This window comes from Primulina tabacum, chromosome 3 (genome assembly GCF_025594145.1).
Source record: "Primulina tabacum isolate GXHZ01 chromosome 3, ASM2559414v2, whole genome shotgun sequence".
Lineage (NCBI taxonomy): Eukaryota > Viridiplantae > Streptophyta > Magnoliopsida > Lamiales > Gesneriaceae > Primulina > Primulina tabacum.
The window spans coordinates 9,827,015-9,846,738 of NC_134552.1; the positions used below are offsets into that span (position 1 = coordinate 9,827,015).

At 34.9% G+C, this 19,724-nt stretch overlaps 5 protein-coding genes across 11 annotated transcripts; 2 read left to right on the top strand and 3 right to left on the bottom strand.

The window, feature by feature from the left end:
• The first annotated feature begins 342 nt into the window (after positions 1-342).
• Positions 343-3,300, top strand: LOC142540086 (uncharacterized). Of its 2 annotated transcripts, none has more exons than XM_075645982.1 (2): positions 343-500; positions 1,049-3,300. In XM_075645982.1, exon 2 carries the CDS (start codon positions 1,144-1,146, stop codon positions 2,938-2,940), a length of 1,797 nt encoding a protein of 598 aa, XP_075502097.1. In that variant the 5' UTR covers positions 343-500; positions 1,049-1,143; the 3' UTR covers positions 2,941-3,300. The 2 variants fall into 2 exon arrangements, with proteins under 2 accessions (XP_075502097.1, XP_075502099.1); XM_075645984.1 differs by having other exon boundaries at positions 355-478.
• Positions 3,301-3,578: 278 nt separating this feature from the next.
• On the bottom strand, positions 3,579-7,158 carry LOC142540085 (uncharacterized). Of its 3 annotated transcripts, none has more exons than XM_075645979.1 (3): positions 7,031-7,158; positions 6,507-6,601; positions 3,579-6,310 (listed from the first exon to the last, which is right to left on the bottom strand). In XM_075645979.1, the coding sequence occupies exon 3, from the start codon at positions 6,153-6,155 to the stop codon at positions 3,885-3,887; it is 2,271 nt and encodes a 756-aa protein (XP_075502094.1). In that variant the 5' UTR covers positions 6,156-6,310; positions 6,507-6,601; positions 7,031-7,158; the 3' UTR covers positions 3,579-3,884. The 3 variants fall into 3 exon arrangements, with proteins under 3 accessions (XP_075502094.1, XP_075502096.1, XP_075502095.1); XM_075645981.1 differs by having other exon boundaries at positions 3,579-6,199; positions 6,499-6,601; XM_075645980.1 differs by having other exon boundaries at positions 3,579-6,296; positions 6,499-6,601.
• A 2,125-nt stretch (positions 7,159-9,283) lies between these two features.
• On the top strand, positions 9,284-10,251 carry LOC142538941 (mechanosensitive ion channel protein 10-like). 2 transcript variants are annotated; one of them, XM_075644241.1, is made up of 3 exons: positions 9,284-9,323; positions 9,356-9,558; positions 9,799-10,251. In XM_075644241.1, the coding sequence occupies exons 2-3, from the start codon at positions 9,356-9,358 to the stop codon at positions 10,037-10,039; spliced, it is 444 nt and encodes a 147-aa protein (XP_075500356.1). In that variant the 5' UTR covers positions 9,284-9,323; the 3' UTR covers positions 10,040-10,251. The 2 variants fall into 2 exon arrangements, with proteins under 2 accessions (XP_075500356.1, XP_075500355.1); XM_075644240.1 differs by lacking the exon at positions 9,284-9,323 and having other exon boundaries at positions 9,345-9,558.
• Positions 10,252-11,974: 1,723 nt separating this feature from the next.
• LOC142540088 (protein ELF4-LIKE 4-like) lies at positions 11,975-13,971 on the bottom strand. Of its 2 annotated transcripts, none has more exons than XM_075645986.1 (2): positions 13,827-13,971; positions 11,975-12,527 (listed from the first exon to the last, which is right to left on the bottom strand). In XM_075645986.1, exon 2 carries the CDS (start codon positions 12,496-12,498, stop codon positions 12,163-12,165), a length of 336 nt encoding a protein of 111 aa, XP_075502101.1. In that variant the 5' UTR covers positions 12,499-12,527; positions 13,827-13,971; the 3' UTR covers positions 11,975-12,162. The 2 variants fall into 2 exon arrangements, with proteins under 2 accessions (XP_075502101.1, XP_075502102.1); XM_075645987.1 differs by lacking the exon at positions 13,827-13,971 and adding an exon at positions 13,510-13,809.
• A 2,076-nt stretch (positions 13,972-16,047) lies between these two features.
• LOC142540093 (bet1-like SNARE 1-1) lies at positions 16,048-19,458 on the bottom strand. Of its 2 annotated transcripts, none has more exons than XM_075645993.1 (6): positions 19,331-19,458; positions 19,040-19,124; positions 17,543-17,687; positions 16,710-16,766; positions 16,556-16,615; positions 16,048-16,475 (listed from the first exon to the last, which is right to left on the bottom strand). In XM_075645993.1, exons 2-6 carry the CDS (start codon positions 19,051-19,053, stop codon positions 16,386-16,388), a joined length of 366 nt encoding a protein of 121 aa, XP_075502108.1. In that variant the 5' UTR covers positions 19,054-19,124; positions 19,331-19,458; the 3' UTR covers positions 16,048-16,385. The 2 variants fall into 2 exon arrangements, with proteins under 2 accessions (XP_075502108.1, XP_075502107.1); XM_075645992.1 differs by having other exon boundaries at positions 19,287-19,395.
• Between the last annotated feature and the right edge of the window lie 266 nt (positions 19,459-19,724).

Genomic DNA, 19,724 nt, shown 5'->3' on the forward strand with positions numbered 1-19,724 from the left:
AAAATATTTAACCGAGGTGGGACGGGTAATGGGTCCAAGTTTTTTTCATGGGGAAGCTTTTGGGTTTAGTCATACCCGCTTCATACCCGTCCATTGACATTGACATCTCTGGTTGTCTTTGCTGCTTCAATAGGGTACAAAATGCACTGTCCCGACCCCTGATTTGGAGGTGCTCGAAAATCCTTTTCTCTATTTGGTGTTGCAAAACAAATCTCATGTGTATGAATTAATAAAATAAAAATAAATAAATGCATCAATAATATATTCAAATAAAATATAATAAATTTTCATATAATATTGGTACTAGTATTCATTATTACTATTTAAAATATATATATTTTTAAAAGATAATTGAGAATTTCAGATCAGCCCTTTTATCTAATCACACCCGGCGGCGGAGATAACAATTCCATAGATTCAATAAACCCTAACCCCTTCCTGGAAACACAGAGTACACAACATCGGACGTCATTTGAAGGTTCGATTTCCATTTTATGAAAGTAAGTCTTGAAATCCATAGGATGAGTGCTGCTGGTCTCTCTTCTTCTACCTTGTTTTTACCATTTCTATTTTGAAAGTCGTGGGGAGGTATTAAGTAAATCTCAAGCTCCAAATGTGGAAATGAAGTGTTTTTTGCTTAGTTTTCTCGCTACCTTAACCTCAATTATTTTTGTGTTTTTTTTATCTTCCTTATGTTTATCATTTGAACTGGAAATTTTATCACTTTGTGAAGCTCGTATGTTGATTACTTGATCATTTACCGTGGTATTGACTGAGTTCTAAATGAATCTGATGAGAAAATTTCATTTTCTTTCAAGGAGGAAAGTATTGTTTCATTGTGTTTTTGTGCTGGAGCTATTTATTTGTTTCCCTTTAGCTATTGAATGCGAAAATATTGGACTAGGAAATAGTTTGTGTGTGTGTGTATGGGGTGGTACGTGTGGGAATTGTCCTGCTATTGTAGAATATCATCGTTATTTGCATTTTGATACTGCTGATTCTTTTTTCTATTTTTACTTTTCGCCTGAAATATATTTTTTGACTGCAGATCGATTTTCCCTATTTTATGCTCTCCACAAAAGAAAATTTTGGATTAACAATGCCGTAAAAATTGATTAGATTTGGATTAATTGAGGAGCAAGAATGGCTTACACAGTTGCACCACATACATCAATGACTGAGTCTCATAATTTGCAAGGACTGAAATCATCCTCTTGTCAAGCAGATCTCAATTATGGAACTAGCTATCATTCATGTATGAGTGCTCGGATTCCAATTAGTTGTCCAGTTAAGTGTAATGACAAAACTCTATCTCATATGAGGCAGAATGAAATCTATGGCTCTGGAGCAACTGCTTCTCTATTGACATTTAGAGGGAAGCAAACTAGTGTCTGTCTGGAAGGAGTGAGCAAAGGAAACCAAAAAGAGGGGAGCTTGAATGGATATAAGATGGGCATCGAGACAAAATTCAATGGGAAAAACCATTCTAGTCAACATTCTTATTCTTCAAAGTTTTATTCGGATGGACCTTTTGTTAAAAATGATGAAATCACTAACAATGAGATTCTTCAGAGTTTCTGCTATCGTGGGAAATTTCTTGATGCAACAAGGCTATTAGATGTGATGACACGTAGAAACCAAATTCCAGATTTTCCTTCCTGCATAAAGTTGATTAGGGGCCTAATCAATGTTGAGCAGACGGACAAAGCTGCTAAGGTTCTTCAACTCATGGTTATGTCTGGTGGGGTTCCTGATATTATCACACACAACTTGCTTATTGGTGGTTTGTGTAGAAAGGGGCAGCTTATTGCTGCTATTGATGTCTTGGAGGACATGAGCTTGAGTGGTTGCCCTCCTGATGTTATTACTTTTAACACAATAATAAGAAGCATGTTTGATCGTGGTAAGATTGGTCAGGCCATCCAATTCTGGAAGGACCAGCTCAGTAAGGGCTGCCCTCCTTATGTAATAACCTGCACAATCCTCATTGAGTTGGTGTGCAAATATAGTGGTGTTGCACGTGCTTTGGAAACTGTGGAAGATCTGATAGTTGAGGGATGTTATCCTGATCTGGTGACATATAATTCAATGATCAATTTTTCCTGTAAACAAGGGAAATATGAAGATGCCATGTTGGTTGTCCAGAATATGTTGTCACATGGAATGGTACCCAATTCGGTAACTTACAACACCATTCTCCATTCACTTTGTACCTATGGATGTTGGGATGAAGTGGATGAGATCCTACGATTTATGAATGATCCATCAAACCGTCCTACAGTTGTGACTTATAATATTTTAATAAATGGTTTGTGCAAGCATGGACTTCTAACTCGTGCCATTGACTTTTTTGATCAGATGGTTTTACATGATTTATCTCCCGATATAGTCACCTATAATACACTTTTACGTGCTCTTTGCAAGGAGAGAATGATGGATGAAGTTATTGAAACTCTTTACTGCTTGGGAAATACTACATGTCCACCAACTTTAATTACTTACAATATTGTAATCGATGGATTGGCGAGGGAAGGGTTCATGGAGAAAGCAATGGAAGTTTACAGTAACATGGTACGATGTAAGCTTGATCCCGACGATGTTACCTATCGATGCCTACTTTGGGGGTTCTGTCGATCAGATTTGGTTGAAGAAGCTGTACAATTGCTCAGGGTGATGGATGATAACAAGCACATAGTAAGAGACAACTGCTACAGATTCATAATTCATAGATTGTGTCAGAAGAAGAAAGTGGATACGGCCATTGAAGTTATACATATGTTTACTTCAAGTAGAAGGAAGAATGATCCTGATGTCTATTCCTATATAATTTTAGGACTACGTTCAGCCGGCATGGCTGATGAAGCTACAGAATTGCGGCAGAAACTGATAGAGCAGAAGCTTTTGGAAGAACAACCCTTGTTGGATCAAACAAATAGATGAATGATTTGAACATCAAGTCAATGTGGGTTGGGAAAACTAAGGTGATTTTTCAAGCTCGAATCCAAAATAGCCTGCTTTTGTCTGATTTGGGATTTGGATAACATTGTCTTAAACTCGGATTGCTTGATCAAGCCAAGTTGAGCTGTTGGTTGTGTTCATGGCATGATCTTCATTGTTTAGGAGATCGTGTTCTTTCCCAGTTCCAAAACAAGAATGTAGATGAACGATGAGTTGCTGATTTTGCGTGAGACAAGTTTTGCCGTGTTAGGAATTGTCTTCTTGATCGTAGCATATGAAAATGAGAAAGGTTGATTTAGAAACAGGGCAACTAATTATTCATCGGACACATTGATTTTGTTATACGTGTATACTTCAGCTGCCCTTGATTCCAAATGATACGTCTCATTTCCTGGGAAAGACATTTTTCCTAGTTTCAAATTACTTGAGAAATCAATCATAGGACATTTGATATGAAAAAAAAATTAATATATGTGTATCTAGCAGATTTAGTTCTCCACATAAATGTTTTGCTTTAGAGCGATAAAGTTATAATTTGAAACTAAGCATACGGATGCTTGATTAACTAAATATCATAATTTTTCACAGGAGCATTTCATGCGAAAACTGAAGGTAAATTGCCGCCACTCTCTTTTTGGGAATCTTGGCAGCTGCTTGGCTCGGCCAAACAATTTAATCTTTAACCTTCCAAACATTGTCTATTTCACAAGAATCATCACTAATGTGATTCTCAGTTGCAATAACATGTAAAAAGAAGGGCATATTACAGAACGGACCATGCTCAAGACAAACTTTTCATTTTCAGAAATCTGCATGTGCATGCCTAGCGGTTCATCCTATAACCTCGGTATCGGGTCATAACCCTGACTAACGTCTGGGATTTGCTATGTCCCGATGATTAGAGAGACCAACTGCAAAAAATTGCATCAATTTCCTTTCTCCCCACTAAATTTCATTTTTCTAGGAGATCTCCGGAGTTTTAGAGACTCGCCGTCTGTACCCTCAACATAATCTTTTGCAGTACTCTTACCCTCGGATATCATAGGTTCACTCATATGTTTAGCTGATTCAGCAGAAGAACCATTAACTCCGTGTTCTAAGTCTTCTCGTTCCATCGTTGCTTTGCCAGGGTAATATAAGTTCTCGGGATTCAGTGGTAGGGAAGCAGGATCAAGTTCAAAAGAGCCTTCTGGCACTCCCGCTGTTTCATGGCCAGTCATTTTGAAACAGGGAACACGATGAGAGAACCTGTAAAGTTCCTTCGGCCCTACATAAAATGATTTGCTTTGACTAGTTCTCTGGAAAAGGCTCACAAACCCTCTAATTTTATCCAAGTGACAAACTTCTATGCCGGAACCTGCAACAAAATCTGAGAGCACCTCCACAATTTCGTATTTGAACTCGTGATTATCCGGCACTGAATTCCAGGTTATACTCCAGTCCTTGAAAATAAGCCAAGTTTCCCCATCTCTTGGGTATATCACAAAAGAACCTCTCTTCTGCCCTCTTTTACAACACATTTTATGGGATAATGAAAGAAGGCACCTAGTTTCTTCAGTTCTTCCAAGCTCAAAACGGCCACAACCAGCAGGTAACCCCTCATCTACCCATTTCTTGTCAGATTCATCTTTGGGATCAGCTTCAAACCATGTAAACCTCAATCCAAATGGAGACTTTAGTATCTTCTTCACCTTGGCGTAGAACCTTGGCATGCCATCTACTGTATCATAACAAGCCCATATTTGATCAACAGCAAAAAGACTTTCATCTCTATCTTTATCAAAATCACCAAATTCCGGATCAGGAACTTCATACATGCCTCCATCTGAATTAACGGTATAATACGAATCTTTGCCAGAATCACTTTTGATTTCAGCTGTATCAGCACCAGTTCTTGGCAAACCACCAGTTTTTCCTCTTAAATCACCATCACTTCCATTGTATATGACATGCTGCCTTTTACTACTTGATCTCGGAGGGGAAAGGACTCGAACAGGTCCAGAATCCATCTCAGTTGCAGTATTATCGCAACCTACCCCAGCAGCCATATTTCTTGCATCAGCTCCTCTCAACTCATCTAAACTTTCACCAGATTCTGCAGCCCTCTTCCTGCCCCTATTTTTCAGATCTAATTCTCTAGCACCTGCATCCGCATTGGACGTTTTGCCTTCCATATGACCATTTGACAAATTCACTGTACAGAAACCTCTTGCTTTAGCTTTTGAATCCTTACTGCTTCTGGCAACACTTTCTGTCTTGGCAGCCCCAGAACAACTTCGTTTCTGGATCCCTTGTTCTTGTTGAACTGGTTTCATGTTGATCCCTTGTTCTTGTTGAACTGGTTTCATGTTGGCATTATCATGTGTATCAGTAAATGATGATGGATTTCTATTTTCATTTTGAGTGTCCATCTTAAAGTCGGCCTGATTCTCTTTAACTGTAAAAGCAGCTGGTTGACTGAAGCTGGGTTTTGAAGTCATGGGTTGAGCACCGTGCTGGCCCTGTTTGGATTCTGATGAAACACCCTCAGCACTCTCTTCATAAGCCATGAAATGCACTAAGCATTTCTGGCAGCGCAAAAGCCTGTTCACAAACTGTATCTGATATTGGTATTTTATTCTGCAGAATGGACATGCCGTCCAGAATGCATCCAGTCTTGCAGAAGAACTGGACTGTGCTGCTTGATTCCGATTCAAATTGCCACGAACACTGTTCTGAGATCTATGTTTGCTGGGAAATTGAGATTTTTTTTTATTTATGTTCACAGCAGGTGCATTTGCTGGAGCATATCTAGAGGAAACTTTAATCTTTTTGTCGTACAAAGACTTCTTTACAGGATCTGAAAGTACTGCATTGGCTTCACAAATCAACTTGAAAGCAGACTCCGCACCTGGAAATCTGTTCTTGTCAGGGTGGAGAAAGAGGGCAAGTCGTCGGTATTGCTTTTTGATGGTCAACTGATCGGCCAAACAATCAACTTTGAGAATCGCATACCAGTCTTTGTCAGATCCCAATAACCTTTTTTCAGATGAACAGTGAACATCACATATGGTTATGAGCTGCATAATATTCTCGAGTTCAGGATAAATACTTTGTGCTCTCTTTGCCATCTTTTGAGCCCCTTCAAAGTCATTATTCTCCAACTTCTTCTCAGCAATACCCTTGGCCCGAATGGCCTCATCTTTGTTGCATTCCATGGCTGTATGGAAGCAGGAGTCGAAATGCCGAGTAATCAAGTTACCTAAGCAAAATAAATTAAATTAGATTGTTCCCTTGCTAACCCCAAACAACTTTGCTCTTCTCGTCGTAGGCTACAAACATTCCGATCTGTGCAAACTCTGCAACCAAATTGCTAACATTTTAAGCATAAAAATTAATTTTATAAGCCTAAAGTTATAGTTTGAGCAAGCACGTCTTTATTGCATTATATAAAAAAGCCAATCAAACACCATCAGACATTAAACATAATCAAGAGTAGCATTCAGATGCCTCAATAAGAGAGAAACTTAAAAGTTTCATGCAACCAATTACTATAACTACCTTGAGACACATAGCTGCTTCACAAAGTTAATTTCTCCTCCCAGAGAGGAATGATGTGGTCCTGGAACCACCAATGTCCAAGACTTCACATTGATTCAAAAACCTGAAACAGCGACAAGAAGGGTCAATCAACATAAAATAATTAGGATGTAGAACAGAAAGCATTTTGTCCCTTGGGGGACATCCGATAAAATTGGAACGATACAGAGAACACAAGCAATTCCACTCGTATCTAACCAGAGAGAAAGAGAGATGCTACCGCGCAAAAACTCCAGATACCAAATAGTACAGTCTCAACAAAAATGGGAAAATTAGCAACAATCCTACTCAAGAATATTTTCCTCTTTTTTCTTCTTTGGAAAACCCACATAAATAACAAAACCCATTCATTTTTACAAACTCTCAGGCTAAAAAAGCCAACGTGTAGAAAGACCAACACTTTTTCCCTAAAAATACTCCCAGAACGTCCATTTTTTAGTTTAATCACTTGTAACTGAAAGGCAAACGATCCAGAAATCAAAGAGATACGCACCTTCCTTGCTTTGTGTCAGTCAATTCAGAGAGAGGAATGGAAAGATGGAGAGGAACGATTCCAATAACTAAGTATTCGAACGAAATTCGCAGGCGAAAGAGAGGGAAGTCCAAAATTCGAGTGATGCGGAAGAAGTAGGGAAACATGGGTTTATTCAACAGCATACGACCACAATATAATGGGCTGTGGCCCAGGTTTCAATCTCAATGGGCCTTTTTACATAAAATAAAATTTGTTACGAATTGCACGTTGATTGGGCTTTCAAATTTTTTTTAAAGAGAAATAAAAAAATTTTGGTGCTTGGGCCTCAAACTACTATTTAATCTATGTTATTTATTTATTTTATATTTACTATTATTAAATTTATATTTTAATCGAATTGAAAAATATTTAGAGACATATATATAAAATTTTAATATAATATGATATATACGAAAATTGAATTTTATATTATTTTTATTTTTATTTTATTAACTTTAATTTTCTAACATAATTTATTCTTAAGTTAATGGACCAATAACCATTAATGTCAAATTAAATGTTAACATTAATCACGATTTAAATTCTATAACCATTATTTCTCAATGTAATTTTTTTGAAACTCACAAAGGTTCCACTTTATTACCATTGTTGTTTGGAATATTTGTAATTTGTCAAGGGTTTAAGATTGAAAATTTTGATATTTCGTGAAATTGCATTTGAGATCATAGTTTTGAAATTTATTTTCTATCAAAGAATTGTACATCGATAGGTGCAAAAGGAAAAAAGAGTAGTTCATTTAATGTATTTGTTTGGTTGTTGTTTTCTTTTTATTTTTCAAGTGTTACGTCGCCTATTTTTTTCCATATTGTACTTACTATGTATTTTATGATATATATTTAGTAAGATGTTATTCGGGATCAAATTATAAATTTGAATTGACATATAATGTGATAATTGTGCTATGTTTGAATCATTGTGCGACTATACCCACGTAGAATCGATAGCACCAATTTTGTCTGCATGTACAATTGATGCATAAAGATGTGCACCAGAAATATATTGTTTTCTGTTTATTATTTTCATAAAATTAAAAAAAATATTACATGTTCAATATCAACTCTTTTTAGAAGAAACAATGATGAGAACAAAATAAGGCTCTCATTATTTATGTTTTTGAAGTATTTTTTTGATGTCGATTCCAATTTATTGCGGGTCTATTCAAAACCAATCATAGACTTTATTGAGATAGGTGAAAATCCCCCTCTTAGAACCGTATATCAGACTTCCATATAGTACAGCTCAAGCAAAATTATTTTTCTAATTCAATTTATCGTTTAGTTAATATTTATAACTTAAAAACAAATTTTATCATTGATTGAACATGTTTAAAATACACTAGAGCAGGGGAAAGAAAACAAATATTAAAACACTTTATTTTCCAAATTTACTTATTTAGATTTGGGACATTAGAGATGTCTGATTTAGAGAAATGACAAGTCTATGATTGGATTCAACTATGTTGTTAAATTCTATGAACTTTAATTTACTCCCGGTGAATGATGATCCAAATGAGAATTGTTCATAGTTAAATATACTAGTGCTTGCAAATCGGTAGCTGCCTTACTTCCTCACCTTCTTCGAACACAGACAGGCAGGCAGCGCATTCAGAATCATTTCTCATATCTTGCGCTGCCACCCCGTTCTTGTACTTGAAGCTGAAAACCAATTCTAAATTAAGATTATGATATCTTCGACTCGAGCCCGGACCATTTATCATTTCCCGGTTGCGGGAGTACCTGTTGGTGCTGAAATCTGTGCACCATTTTAAGACTAGGAGATTATAGAGCGCAAGCACAATGGCATCCGTTCGGACCACGACTAGGCCATAGTACAAAATTGGCATGTTTGATTGTGACAAGGAAAATGGTGGTGGCGGCATTAGAAGAGGGCTTGGAGGGCGGTCTCCCATGGCAACTATTTCCCCGGAAGTTCGGTTTTGTTTATTCTATGACACAGAGGATTTAATCATCTCATGCTAGAGAACTAATAGTAGTGAGAATAGAAAGAAAAGATCGAAAAACTCGTAAGCTTAATAAGAGTCGGAAGTTCCGAGGCAACTTTAACATTTGACTCTAAATTATTATTGATATGAAGATAAGCTTTGGATGGTTACTCATAATTTTGATAAACCAATTATGTTTTCAACCAAATATTGAATACGTGGTTCCGAGAATCCTAAAGGTGAGTATTTTATGTGCTGCGAACTTGGTCTTTGTTACATCTCAGATGTTACTTGTTGTTTTCGTGTTAGGTAACACTGCTAAAATCTTGAAAATTTCGCAGATGGTGGCTGATGAGATGAACATTTTGACCACAATCTTTCTGAAACCTGACAATGTAAAGATATACTATCCTAATTCAGTATTGGCCACCAAACCAGTCAGCAATTTCAATCGAAGTCCAGAAATGGGTGATTCAGTGGATTTTGCTGTTGATTTTTCCACTTCAGTAGAGAAAATAGCAGATGTGAAGGCTAAAATAAAAGCGTATGTTGTCTCAATCTTTTCACCTATGATATATTGTTTTTTCGCCAGTGAATCTAGCTTTCAAACAACATAAAGTCAATTCCACAGAACACGTTATTCAATTGTTGACAAGACAATATGAGTTATACCTTCCGTTCTGATTCTAACTATGATCTTGTTTCTTAATTTCTTTTGTTCTTCTGTTGCGTATTTCGATTGTCCCACATCAGTCACCTAATTGTTTTTGCCTTTGATCATCAGATACTTGGAGAGTAAGTCTCAACAGTGGCGTCCCAATCACAGTGTGCAGCTTAAAGAAATTGTTGATGTTCACAAGATGAACATGGCACTATATGTTAATCATACTATGAAGTATGAAAATTCCGGAGAAAGGGGCAATCGCAAATCTGATCTCGTTTTCGAACTGAAGAGAATATTCGAGGAGCTCGGTATTATTTACAGACTTCTCCCTGATCAGGAAGTGCAGATCAGCTATGTCTGAGCAGCAACGGCAACACCAGACTTCATTGATAGAGGGATAAATTTTGATAGTTGGATACTGACTATGGTCTATATTCTTATTTACCTTCCACTTTTCTTTCTCATTCTTCACATATTGAACCTGTCTGTATATTTTGACTTCATGAAACAGTTTTTGACCATATTGACATATTTGCTGCCACTCGAAAAGTAGCATACCAATAAATAACATGGAGTTGGTTATTATTTCATTGTACAAGTTATGTTACTGTTTTACATCTAGCTGGTCGTGGCATGTGATTGGCGCTTATTTGGACTTATTTAAATAATGCACCCAAACAATTCATACAAGAAAAAAGACAATGAAGAATTGAAAAAGTCTAGTAAAAGAACCAGGAGACCATCTCCTGAAATTGTGATTAGAGTTGTTCTAAGCCTGAGGTTCAGGCCAAATAATGAGATTTCTCACACTTTCTTTTCTGACTTTTATTTCCATCTCTTTGGATTATTCCTTGTGGTTTATGCTTTGAATATGTTTTTCCTACTATCAAATCATCTGTGCTGCTTGATTTAATGTTTGATAATTAATTAAACTTATGGGAGATATATAACTTAGTTTGGATGGTTTTTAGAATTGGATTTTTCAAGAAATTAGAATAATAAACATATGCATAAAATTTTACCAACAAAAAAGAAAAGTAAAACAATGAAAGAGGAAATGAATGAATGAATGAGTGAGGGCAAACGACCATCTTATCATCCCCCAAGTATAAACTCATTGGTCCCCCTACCAATCGATTGACACTGAAAAATGTAGTCTTGGAGCATCATCAACGTCCCGGGAGCCACTCCATATCCAGAAGAAATTTTTTAAAAAAAATAAACTATCATTTATTGCATAAATATTTAAAAAGTACTGCATAACATCGTGATTTTAATTTATATAGTATTTTATTAGAATGATGAAATTTACACCATTATTTTATAACATCTAAAAATTGATATCTGAAATTGGGTATTTTTTTATTAGGAAATGCAAGGAGGAGCCAAATAAGTAAAGAAAGGATAAGCATGTACTGAATAAAACTGAGTTACATTTTATAAAGGTTCCCTTGTAAAGTTGCTTCGGGTCACTTTCATGTGTATCTTTCCGTCTCTTAGAACTGTATGCTTTTGTTATTTCTTGATTTATTCTCCTCAATCCACTCAGATTTTTTTTTTAAATTGAATATTTGGAGGAGAATGCTTCAATCGTACAAAATGTAGGCCATGAATCGTACAAAATGTAGGCCATGCAACATGGTGTTGCAGAAAAATTCAAGATATTCCTTGAAAAAGCAGGTATTTTAATTTGTATCCTGATTTCAATTTAAACTGGAGTAATTTCTATGTATAATAAACAAATAAATGTCTGAGATTCTGTTCCTGTGAGTGGGAGAGAGACTGGAAACTGAAAAGATGCTCCAAAGCTGCTTTCTTTGAATTGTGTTCAGAGGGTTTTCTTGTCGTATTTGTTAATTTCCAACACATAAAAAAGGCCTCTAACTGAATGATTCATCCAACCAAATTATCAATAAATTTATGCTAAGCAGATTTACATAATGATGAATCCTTTTATATATTTAAAATTAAAATTAGAATGGATGAACAAACAAATCGAAAAAGAAGACGAAGGTGTGAAAACTTTATCCACCGCTTCCCTTGAGCATAATTGAGCTTTTGAGTTCTGAACAAAGAATACTCAGTTGGAACTTGGAAAGGCCAAAAGGGTGTCAATAAAGTTGGTATCTCGAGGTGAAATTATATTAAAGAACAGACACACAGAAAATTTGTGAACTTGCATAAATGAATGGCTAAAAGCCCACAAATTTAGCGTTACATGAGATTTACCACCTCTTTGAAGCAGGAATTAGAATAAGCAACTGAATAACAAATCAATAGACCAGGGAAAATGACAAGAAAAATACAAATATCTTAATTGAATTAGATGAGGAGTTGCACAATTGCAATGTGAGAGTAACGATTATGGGCTACAATTAAAAAACTAGAGAAAATTCAACTTACATAATTGACATTTTTTTGTCTCTCCACGATGCAAAGAATCAAGAACGGAAGAGGACCTTATCCCTCCGTTCCTTTGTTTCATCAAGAAGGCCTAAGCCTTTTGTGTCCACCAGATTTAAAAACACCACTTGAATCTCCTTCAGATGAGGCATCCACGGATTTCGTAAAGGAACTCGACAGGTCGGCATAAAGATCGACCACCCTTCTGATATTATTGTTCAGTTCTTTAATCAATCCCACATTTCTGCTCAAATTGTCAGGTATCTTGGACTCGTGATTCTGATTAATCTCATTGATTAGTAGCCTATTCTGATCTAATATGTTTTGAACTTGGACAAAACTCTTTTGAAAAGTCTGCAAGATCTTGCCGTCCAACTGTGGCACATTACCAAGGCCGGAGAATGTATCCCCCTCCATCTTTCGATCCAATCAAAGCAAAAACAATGCTGCATAGGAGAAAAATAAAAGGGAAAACAAACAAGTAGTGATGTCAAAGAAGGAAGAAACAAAACAAAACACTGTTATTTGAACCCAGTGGACTCAAACTCGAGTTGTTTAAGAATCTAATAGTGCATTTTAATAATGGTATTTTAGGGAAACCCCGTCATCATATATTCTTACCTGAACTTGCTTATGTTAGCAAAAAGCACAGACAAACATGTAAGGTTTCGAATTTTTTAAAGATAAATATGGGCAAAAGAGACAAGATCTGAACTTGATATCATCACGCACACATTCTCTATGATGGGTTCTTCTTTTCAGGAAAGAATCAAGAAACAAACTTAGATTTCTGATATCATACAGTTGACCATTTCATTATACCCTAAGAACTGATGTGCAATAATCACTATAATTATAGCCATAATTGTTCTCAATATCAATTAGAATCTTGATTATTAGTTCAATTATTATTTTATGAGGTATGATGAGATGTGAAAAAGCAGATCCCATTGCCATAAAAGGAACCTTTTTACGATGTGTACTAAAAAACCCATCCAAATGTTAAGCTCAGAATTTCAGAAAAGGTCCCAGAAACCATTGAACTTAATCATAACCAAGTAAAAAAAATGTTGAAACAAATCCAGTTTAATATTAGCCACCGCAATTCTTGAAGCAATTTCTGCAGTAGTCATAAAGAAAAAGGATTTTTAACCATTTGAAGTAACCTATGGGTTGTGATATAAAATTCTGAAAAAGCAGAAAACAAGGACGAAATGGGGAATTCAAATGTTGGAACCGTACACCAAAAGATTGCAGTTGCAGAGGGGATTATATAGATAATATAAAATAAAATTCTTAAATGGAAAAAAACCACAGAAAAAGGAACAAAGTAGCTGAAACCCATCAAACAGAAGAATAAATCGAACCAAAGAACAGCATAAAGATCTGAAATTGAGGGACGAAAATTCAACAAGAATAAAATCTCACTCTTTTTCACACGGGCAGGCAACCAACCAAAACAACAAAGGTTAAGAACATATCGAACTCCAAAGCATCGAGGGTCGGGATGATGAAGATATCAGACAACCCAAGAACCTCGGAGCTCGAAAAAGCTCAGATTTTAATTTTAAAGACAACTACGTGATCAGTCCACTTTCAAGAATCTTGTGGGGATGATGAATACTTGGACACAACAGGAAAACTTATACATCACTCTTATAAACATATATATTATATATATAAATACATGTATGTATATGTATTATACATTTAATTTCACAGAGTGTGTGTATCTGTTTACGCACCTGGAAAAGCTGGGAACATTTTGGATTGAAAGAAAGAGAAGACAGAGATGGCAAGACTTAGGGAAAGATCGGCGATTTAATCGAATTTCGCAGCAAGAGAGAGATTATGTAGATCTAACGCTCGCCCTTCGTCCAACCCCTTGTTTCACATTTATTTATTATTTCAATTTTATATTTATACTACATTTTTTGGGTCGTGAAAAACATAAATAAATAATATAATATGTTAATATATATTAGGTTAATGATATTAGATAATATGTATATATTTCTAATAACTGGTGAAGTACTTTAGAATTTGAAAACAAAATTAGTATATTGATCAGTTGAAGTAAAATACAAGTAAAAACTTGTGTGTGACGGTCTTATGGGTCGTATTTTGTGAGACGGATCTCTTATTTAAGTTATCCATGAAAAAATATTACTTTTTATGCTAAGCGTATTATTTTTTATTTTAAATATCAGTAGGGTTGACCCGTCTCACATATAAAGATTCGTGAGACCGTCTCACAAGAGACTTACTCAAAATAAATTGTCAACTATATAAGGGTATTATTGGGTAATAATGAGATACTTCAATCTCTCAAAGTGAGAATGAATGACATATATGTCTTAAAACCAAAGTTGCAAGTTTCATGCGAACTTGCTGTATTGAATGTCCACCAAATTGATATCTGATCATCCATCTTTTGCCTCACGAATTTTTCATTAATATATTATTTATTTATCAATGAAACCCAAAAAAAAAAAAAAAATTCTAAAAAATCCATAGAACAGATTCACACGGTTGTCCTTGTTAAAATATGTGACGAACAAATTTAGTGCAAACAGCTTCAGATTGGGAATTTATGGGCAATGAATAGTTTATTAAATTTCAGTTAAGTACAAACAGCCTGATACAGCTACCGAGTTGTTTTTTTTTTATATTAATATTAATTAAGTAATCAGCCCCACAAAAAATTAAGAACATTGATCATATAAGTAGGGGAGTCACATGTTAATTGAGGGTGATTAATTGTATCCTGAATTGAAAAATCCCCTCTTATTGTTTCAAAATATTTTTAAGATAAAAATTATCACACAACAAGAAATGTATTTGCAAATACAATTCACTAAAAATGGACAAAAAAATAATATTAAAAACACTTTAATTATATTGTTTTTTTCAGTCTTTCTTCTATTTTATGATAATTTAATTCTCAGTTATTATCTTTTAAATATACGTGATAATAGAATTGTTGATAAGGGTTTTTCTCGAATATTTTCATAAGATAAGATATGCGACTTGAAGATTAAAAAAAATCGTGTTAACAAATTCGTCTTAAATTTGCAACGCACATAATTCTATTATATTAACCCCAAATACTATTAATCTTGAATTTTGGAAAAAAAGAAAAAAAATCCAGGTGTAATGGGGAAAACCAGAGCCGAAGCTTGCTGATTGGCCGGAAAGATGGGACCCAATGTCCGACGACAGATTCTTAATGCTATACTAACGTCATCCTAGTAGGGTTCACCGACCCCCCAACTTACTATTATTTACACTTACATCGCATCGCATGCACGCCTCCAAATTTAGATATTATTCTTATCCAATTCCAATTAATAATTTCCAACTTTTTTTCTTTTTTGACGACAATTTTACTAATGAAAACAATAATAATGTGATACAAAAATAAAAATTTTACCCCGATACTCTGTATATCTATCTCTATACCCGATAAGCAAATAAATAGTTAAAGAAATTAGGAGTTTAATTAGATTGAAACTCACCCATTTTTATAAATATAATAAATAAATAACCAGTTCCGCTCAATAAAGTTGGTATTATGGTATATGAACGTCACACGCAGATTTCCGATTGAACTAAGGTGTCCAAATGAAGACATATAAATATATATATATATATAATCTAAAATTTTGAATTTTTATTGATGTAAGTAGTCAAATAAAAGAGATTTCAACAAAAGAGGAAAAGTCACAGCCTCACTAATGAGAGGATTTATGGAAGAAAATTTAGTAACATAACGTGCAACCATATTCACCATGCTTCGAACATGAACAAACCTCGCGTTTACAATTTCATCCATTAGCTTCAAAGCTTATAGAGCTTGGATTCCAGTACAACTCAAATCCTAACTTGGATTGATTACTGCTTGTACCGTCAAAAGATAATAAGTCAGTTTGTATGGGAAATAATGTTGTTCCTTAGCTTTCTTCAGTCCTTCCCGGATTGCAAGAAGTTCCCCTTCAACCACCAAGAGAGGTTAGGCTCAATGTACACTCGTAATTACTTTGGGCTCGGTCAATTTTTTGTTGCGTCTGGTTAGAGGCTAGCCCAACTGACACCCGACACCGGCAAAAGAATATATATATATATATATATATATATATATGAAACAAGAAAGTGTTGCAACTGCACATTTTATACAAAAGATACCATGTAATTCCATTATATCTTGCAGAAACTTGTAAATACTGTTTCGATAGTTTAACAAATTGACCATTCCACAAGTTTGCTGATCCTCCCTCCTTAGCCATCACAGGAAGTAAAATCATTCACCTCGTAAGATAATATATGAGGAGGAAAATGACCACAAAAGATGCCACGAGTGTGAACATACTCCGGCTTGATTTCTTCTCAAACACCTAAGCCAAGTGGAAGGAACATTCACATGCAAAGAGCGAAAAAAGGGGGAAATGATATTGAAAAAAGTAGAGGTAAATACCATCTTAAATTTATCCATGGTCCCAGATAGAACTCCTCTTGAGGTATCCATGTCGTTGCCCTAAATCAAAAGTTCGAATTAGGAGTGAATAACTGATGTTCGTAATATCAAGTAAAATTTCAAGTTGTGGGAAAGGACACGACGATATACACACCATTCTGTCAAGCATACGGTTATGAGTCTCGACTTCTTCGTTGATATCACCTGACAGCTGTTCATGTAATTCACTGTTAATATTGGGACAGTAATGCATAAGATGATAATTTAGTACCAACCATGTAACATAAATCATACAGTGAAACAGGTTGAACAAATTCATGATGTGCACTCAAATATCATCGAATGTTGCGGAAACACATGAAAGAATGCAAATTCTGGCTAAATAATGACTTCATACATATTAAGACCTATTTATCCAAGCTAACTGTTGCTGTTTCAAACAAATGTTTCAAGGATATCAGTAGCAAAATAATTCCTTTTATTTCATTCTCTGTGATGATATAACATAGGTTAAATGCTTCAAAACTTTCTATTACAGAAGTTTTTTTCAAGAAAATAACTGTTCGCCTCAACTATCAAGTTTCTATGTGTAGGATAAGAGAAAATACGTGATTGAGAGGATACAAATGGAAGCTGTTGAATCTGACACCAAAAGCAAAACAACTGCAAAAAAGCATTCACATGCGCTGTCATCAAAGAAAATTCACTTGGGCACAACTACAAGTTTTTGGAAACACAGTCACTCGGCATGCACCAGAAACAATGCTACAAATGAGCGGGTATAACTACTCTTATCTATGATAGTTAAACTTCCATGCAAACATACACCCAGCGCCTTCACATCATCTGATCATCATAAGGGGAGTAAAAGCCTTAACTTCCTGTATATCAATATGTGAAAGCACTATTTCTGAAATTACCATTTGCCAAAATCTGGAATGATGTCAACCTTAAAGTTGAAGACATACAATCAAAGAATCAACATACCCTTTTCAGTATAGCAACTCGATCTTGCAGTCCATCGATTGCTCTATCATTCTCTTGCTCATCAATTTCATGAGGGTAAGATGACGAAGACCTTATACCTCCTTCCTCAATACCATCAAAAAGAGCAGCTCTGGTATTGCGATCCCTAAACTCAAAATAAATTTTAGTTACCAAGTTTAAAATGAGTATATCACTGAGCCGGTAATTCCTTAAACTTTAAAAAGATTACTGATGATGTCAGGATGTTCTACACGCAATCTTTAATTTTATTACGAGAGGAACTCAATTCAGTAGCTTACATTTCTACACTTGTTACATCGATATTCAAGTATCTAACAGTGTATAAATTGTAGGCACAAATGCATTTAATCATATGTACTGGCAACAGTCTACAATAGCAATTTACCAGTGTATCAGTAAGTTACAGTTGCAAGTTCCTAGAGGGAATAGCCATATGACACCTAAAATGTGAATTACGCGGTGAGCTTTTTACAGAATAACAGCATACAAGCAATCTTTCAGTATCTGTTGTTTCCTTGCCCATACTGATTACTGATTGTGGATGAGAAATAGTAGAACTACCAATTGTACCACTGACAAGAATCATTTTACTGAAGGGAATTTAGGCAGCTTAGCAGTACCATCTTGTGCAATTTCATCAAGCAATTTATAAACATCAATTGAAAAACAACGCCAAAACCAACCTCATTTACAACAGCTAGTTCACTCTCCATACACAAAAGAAAATATTACTGAATTTGCCGGTATTAATTTTCTTTTCTTTTCTTCGTTTATAGTAAACTTCTTATTTTTAATAGGTAATAATAGGTAATACATTCTTATATCTTATAAGTTGTCTTAGGAATTCATAATATGTAAAATCTAATTTTAAAATATAAGTTGTTAATATGTTTCGATAAAATTAAATAAAATAATGGAGCTTACACATATTAATATAGGATTCTTTCATCATAATTACCAAAAAAGAACAAACAATGCAAATGAGTATTTTTGCATGTGTTTTTGAATCTGCATCATTGGATTTTGGCAAAGTATATCGGGGATAATAAATTTTGTTGGGATATTTTGTTATGTAATATATGCTAAAGCAAAATAATAAAAAAATATGTGGAGGTGACCCAATCTTTTCTTTCTATATAGCTTATTTTGATATCTTACAAGCTCTTTTAATTTTTTTTTATCGAACCCTTTTTCAAGGCCCTTCAGACCAGCTAACCTCAGCCGAAACCCTCTTCTTAATAACAAAGAGACTAGCTTCTGTGGGGGCTTAATACTTCACATCCTACAGACTACAGTCAACAGTCAACCATTTAAATCAAACAAAACTTAATCAAAACCACATGCAAGGCTCTTCGTTCTGAAAACATCAATTCATATATCAGTACTATTGTCCGACCAGTTCAACAATTTGGAAGAATTAGACAAGCGCAAGAAAATACGAAACTAAAGGACAGAAATAGGAAAAAAACGACAGACCTTCTTGAATTCATAATTTCGGAGATTAAAACGTCTGCAGATGACTCTCTGGACGACAAATCAAAGCGCAGATCGGAACCGTGTCCTGATAAACAAATTAAAGGCAGCAGACAAAAATCACATTAGTTTAAAAACGCAACCGATCGAGAACATAGGAAATCTGAATTGAATTGATTTTCCAGTGAAAAAACTGAATCAAGAATCACACAACAAGGGTTCAGTCAGGACACTAGAAATTCCAACTTACAAGTCTCAATCTGAAGAAAAGAAATCGACGATAGTTAGGTTTACCTTAATCAGCAAATTGAGGAAAATAAAATGAAACCTGACTTTGGAACTTTTGTGTTTGGGTGAACAATAAATTTAATTTTAAAAATAAAATAGGAAGACGAAAATTGCCTTTTTTAGTGGGCCGCGTCATTGAAAATTTCTTGGGCTCATTATGGAAATTATCGGCCTGCAATTCAACTGTTGGATCAGCCAGAGGGTTTGCAAGTTCTGGAATTTTATTTCTTGTAATTTTTTCTCAAATAAAGTTGAAAAATATTTGTTTGTATTAAAAATAATTTTTCGGCTCGATATGATAGGCCCGTTGAATTTTCACGAGAAACTCAATTAAATTGGTTCCAGTTCTATAGGAAATATTAAAGAGAGGCATATCAATTATTCTAATTTGTATGATGTT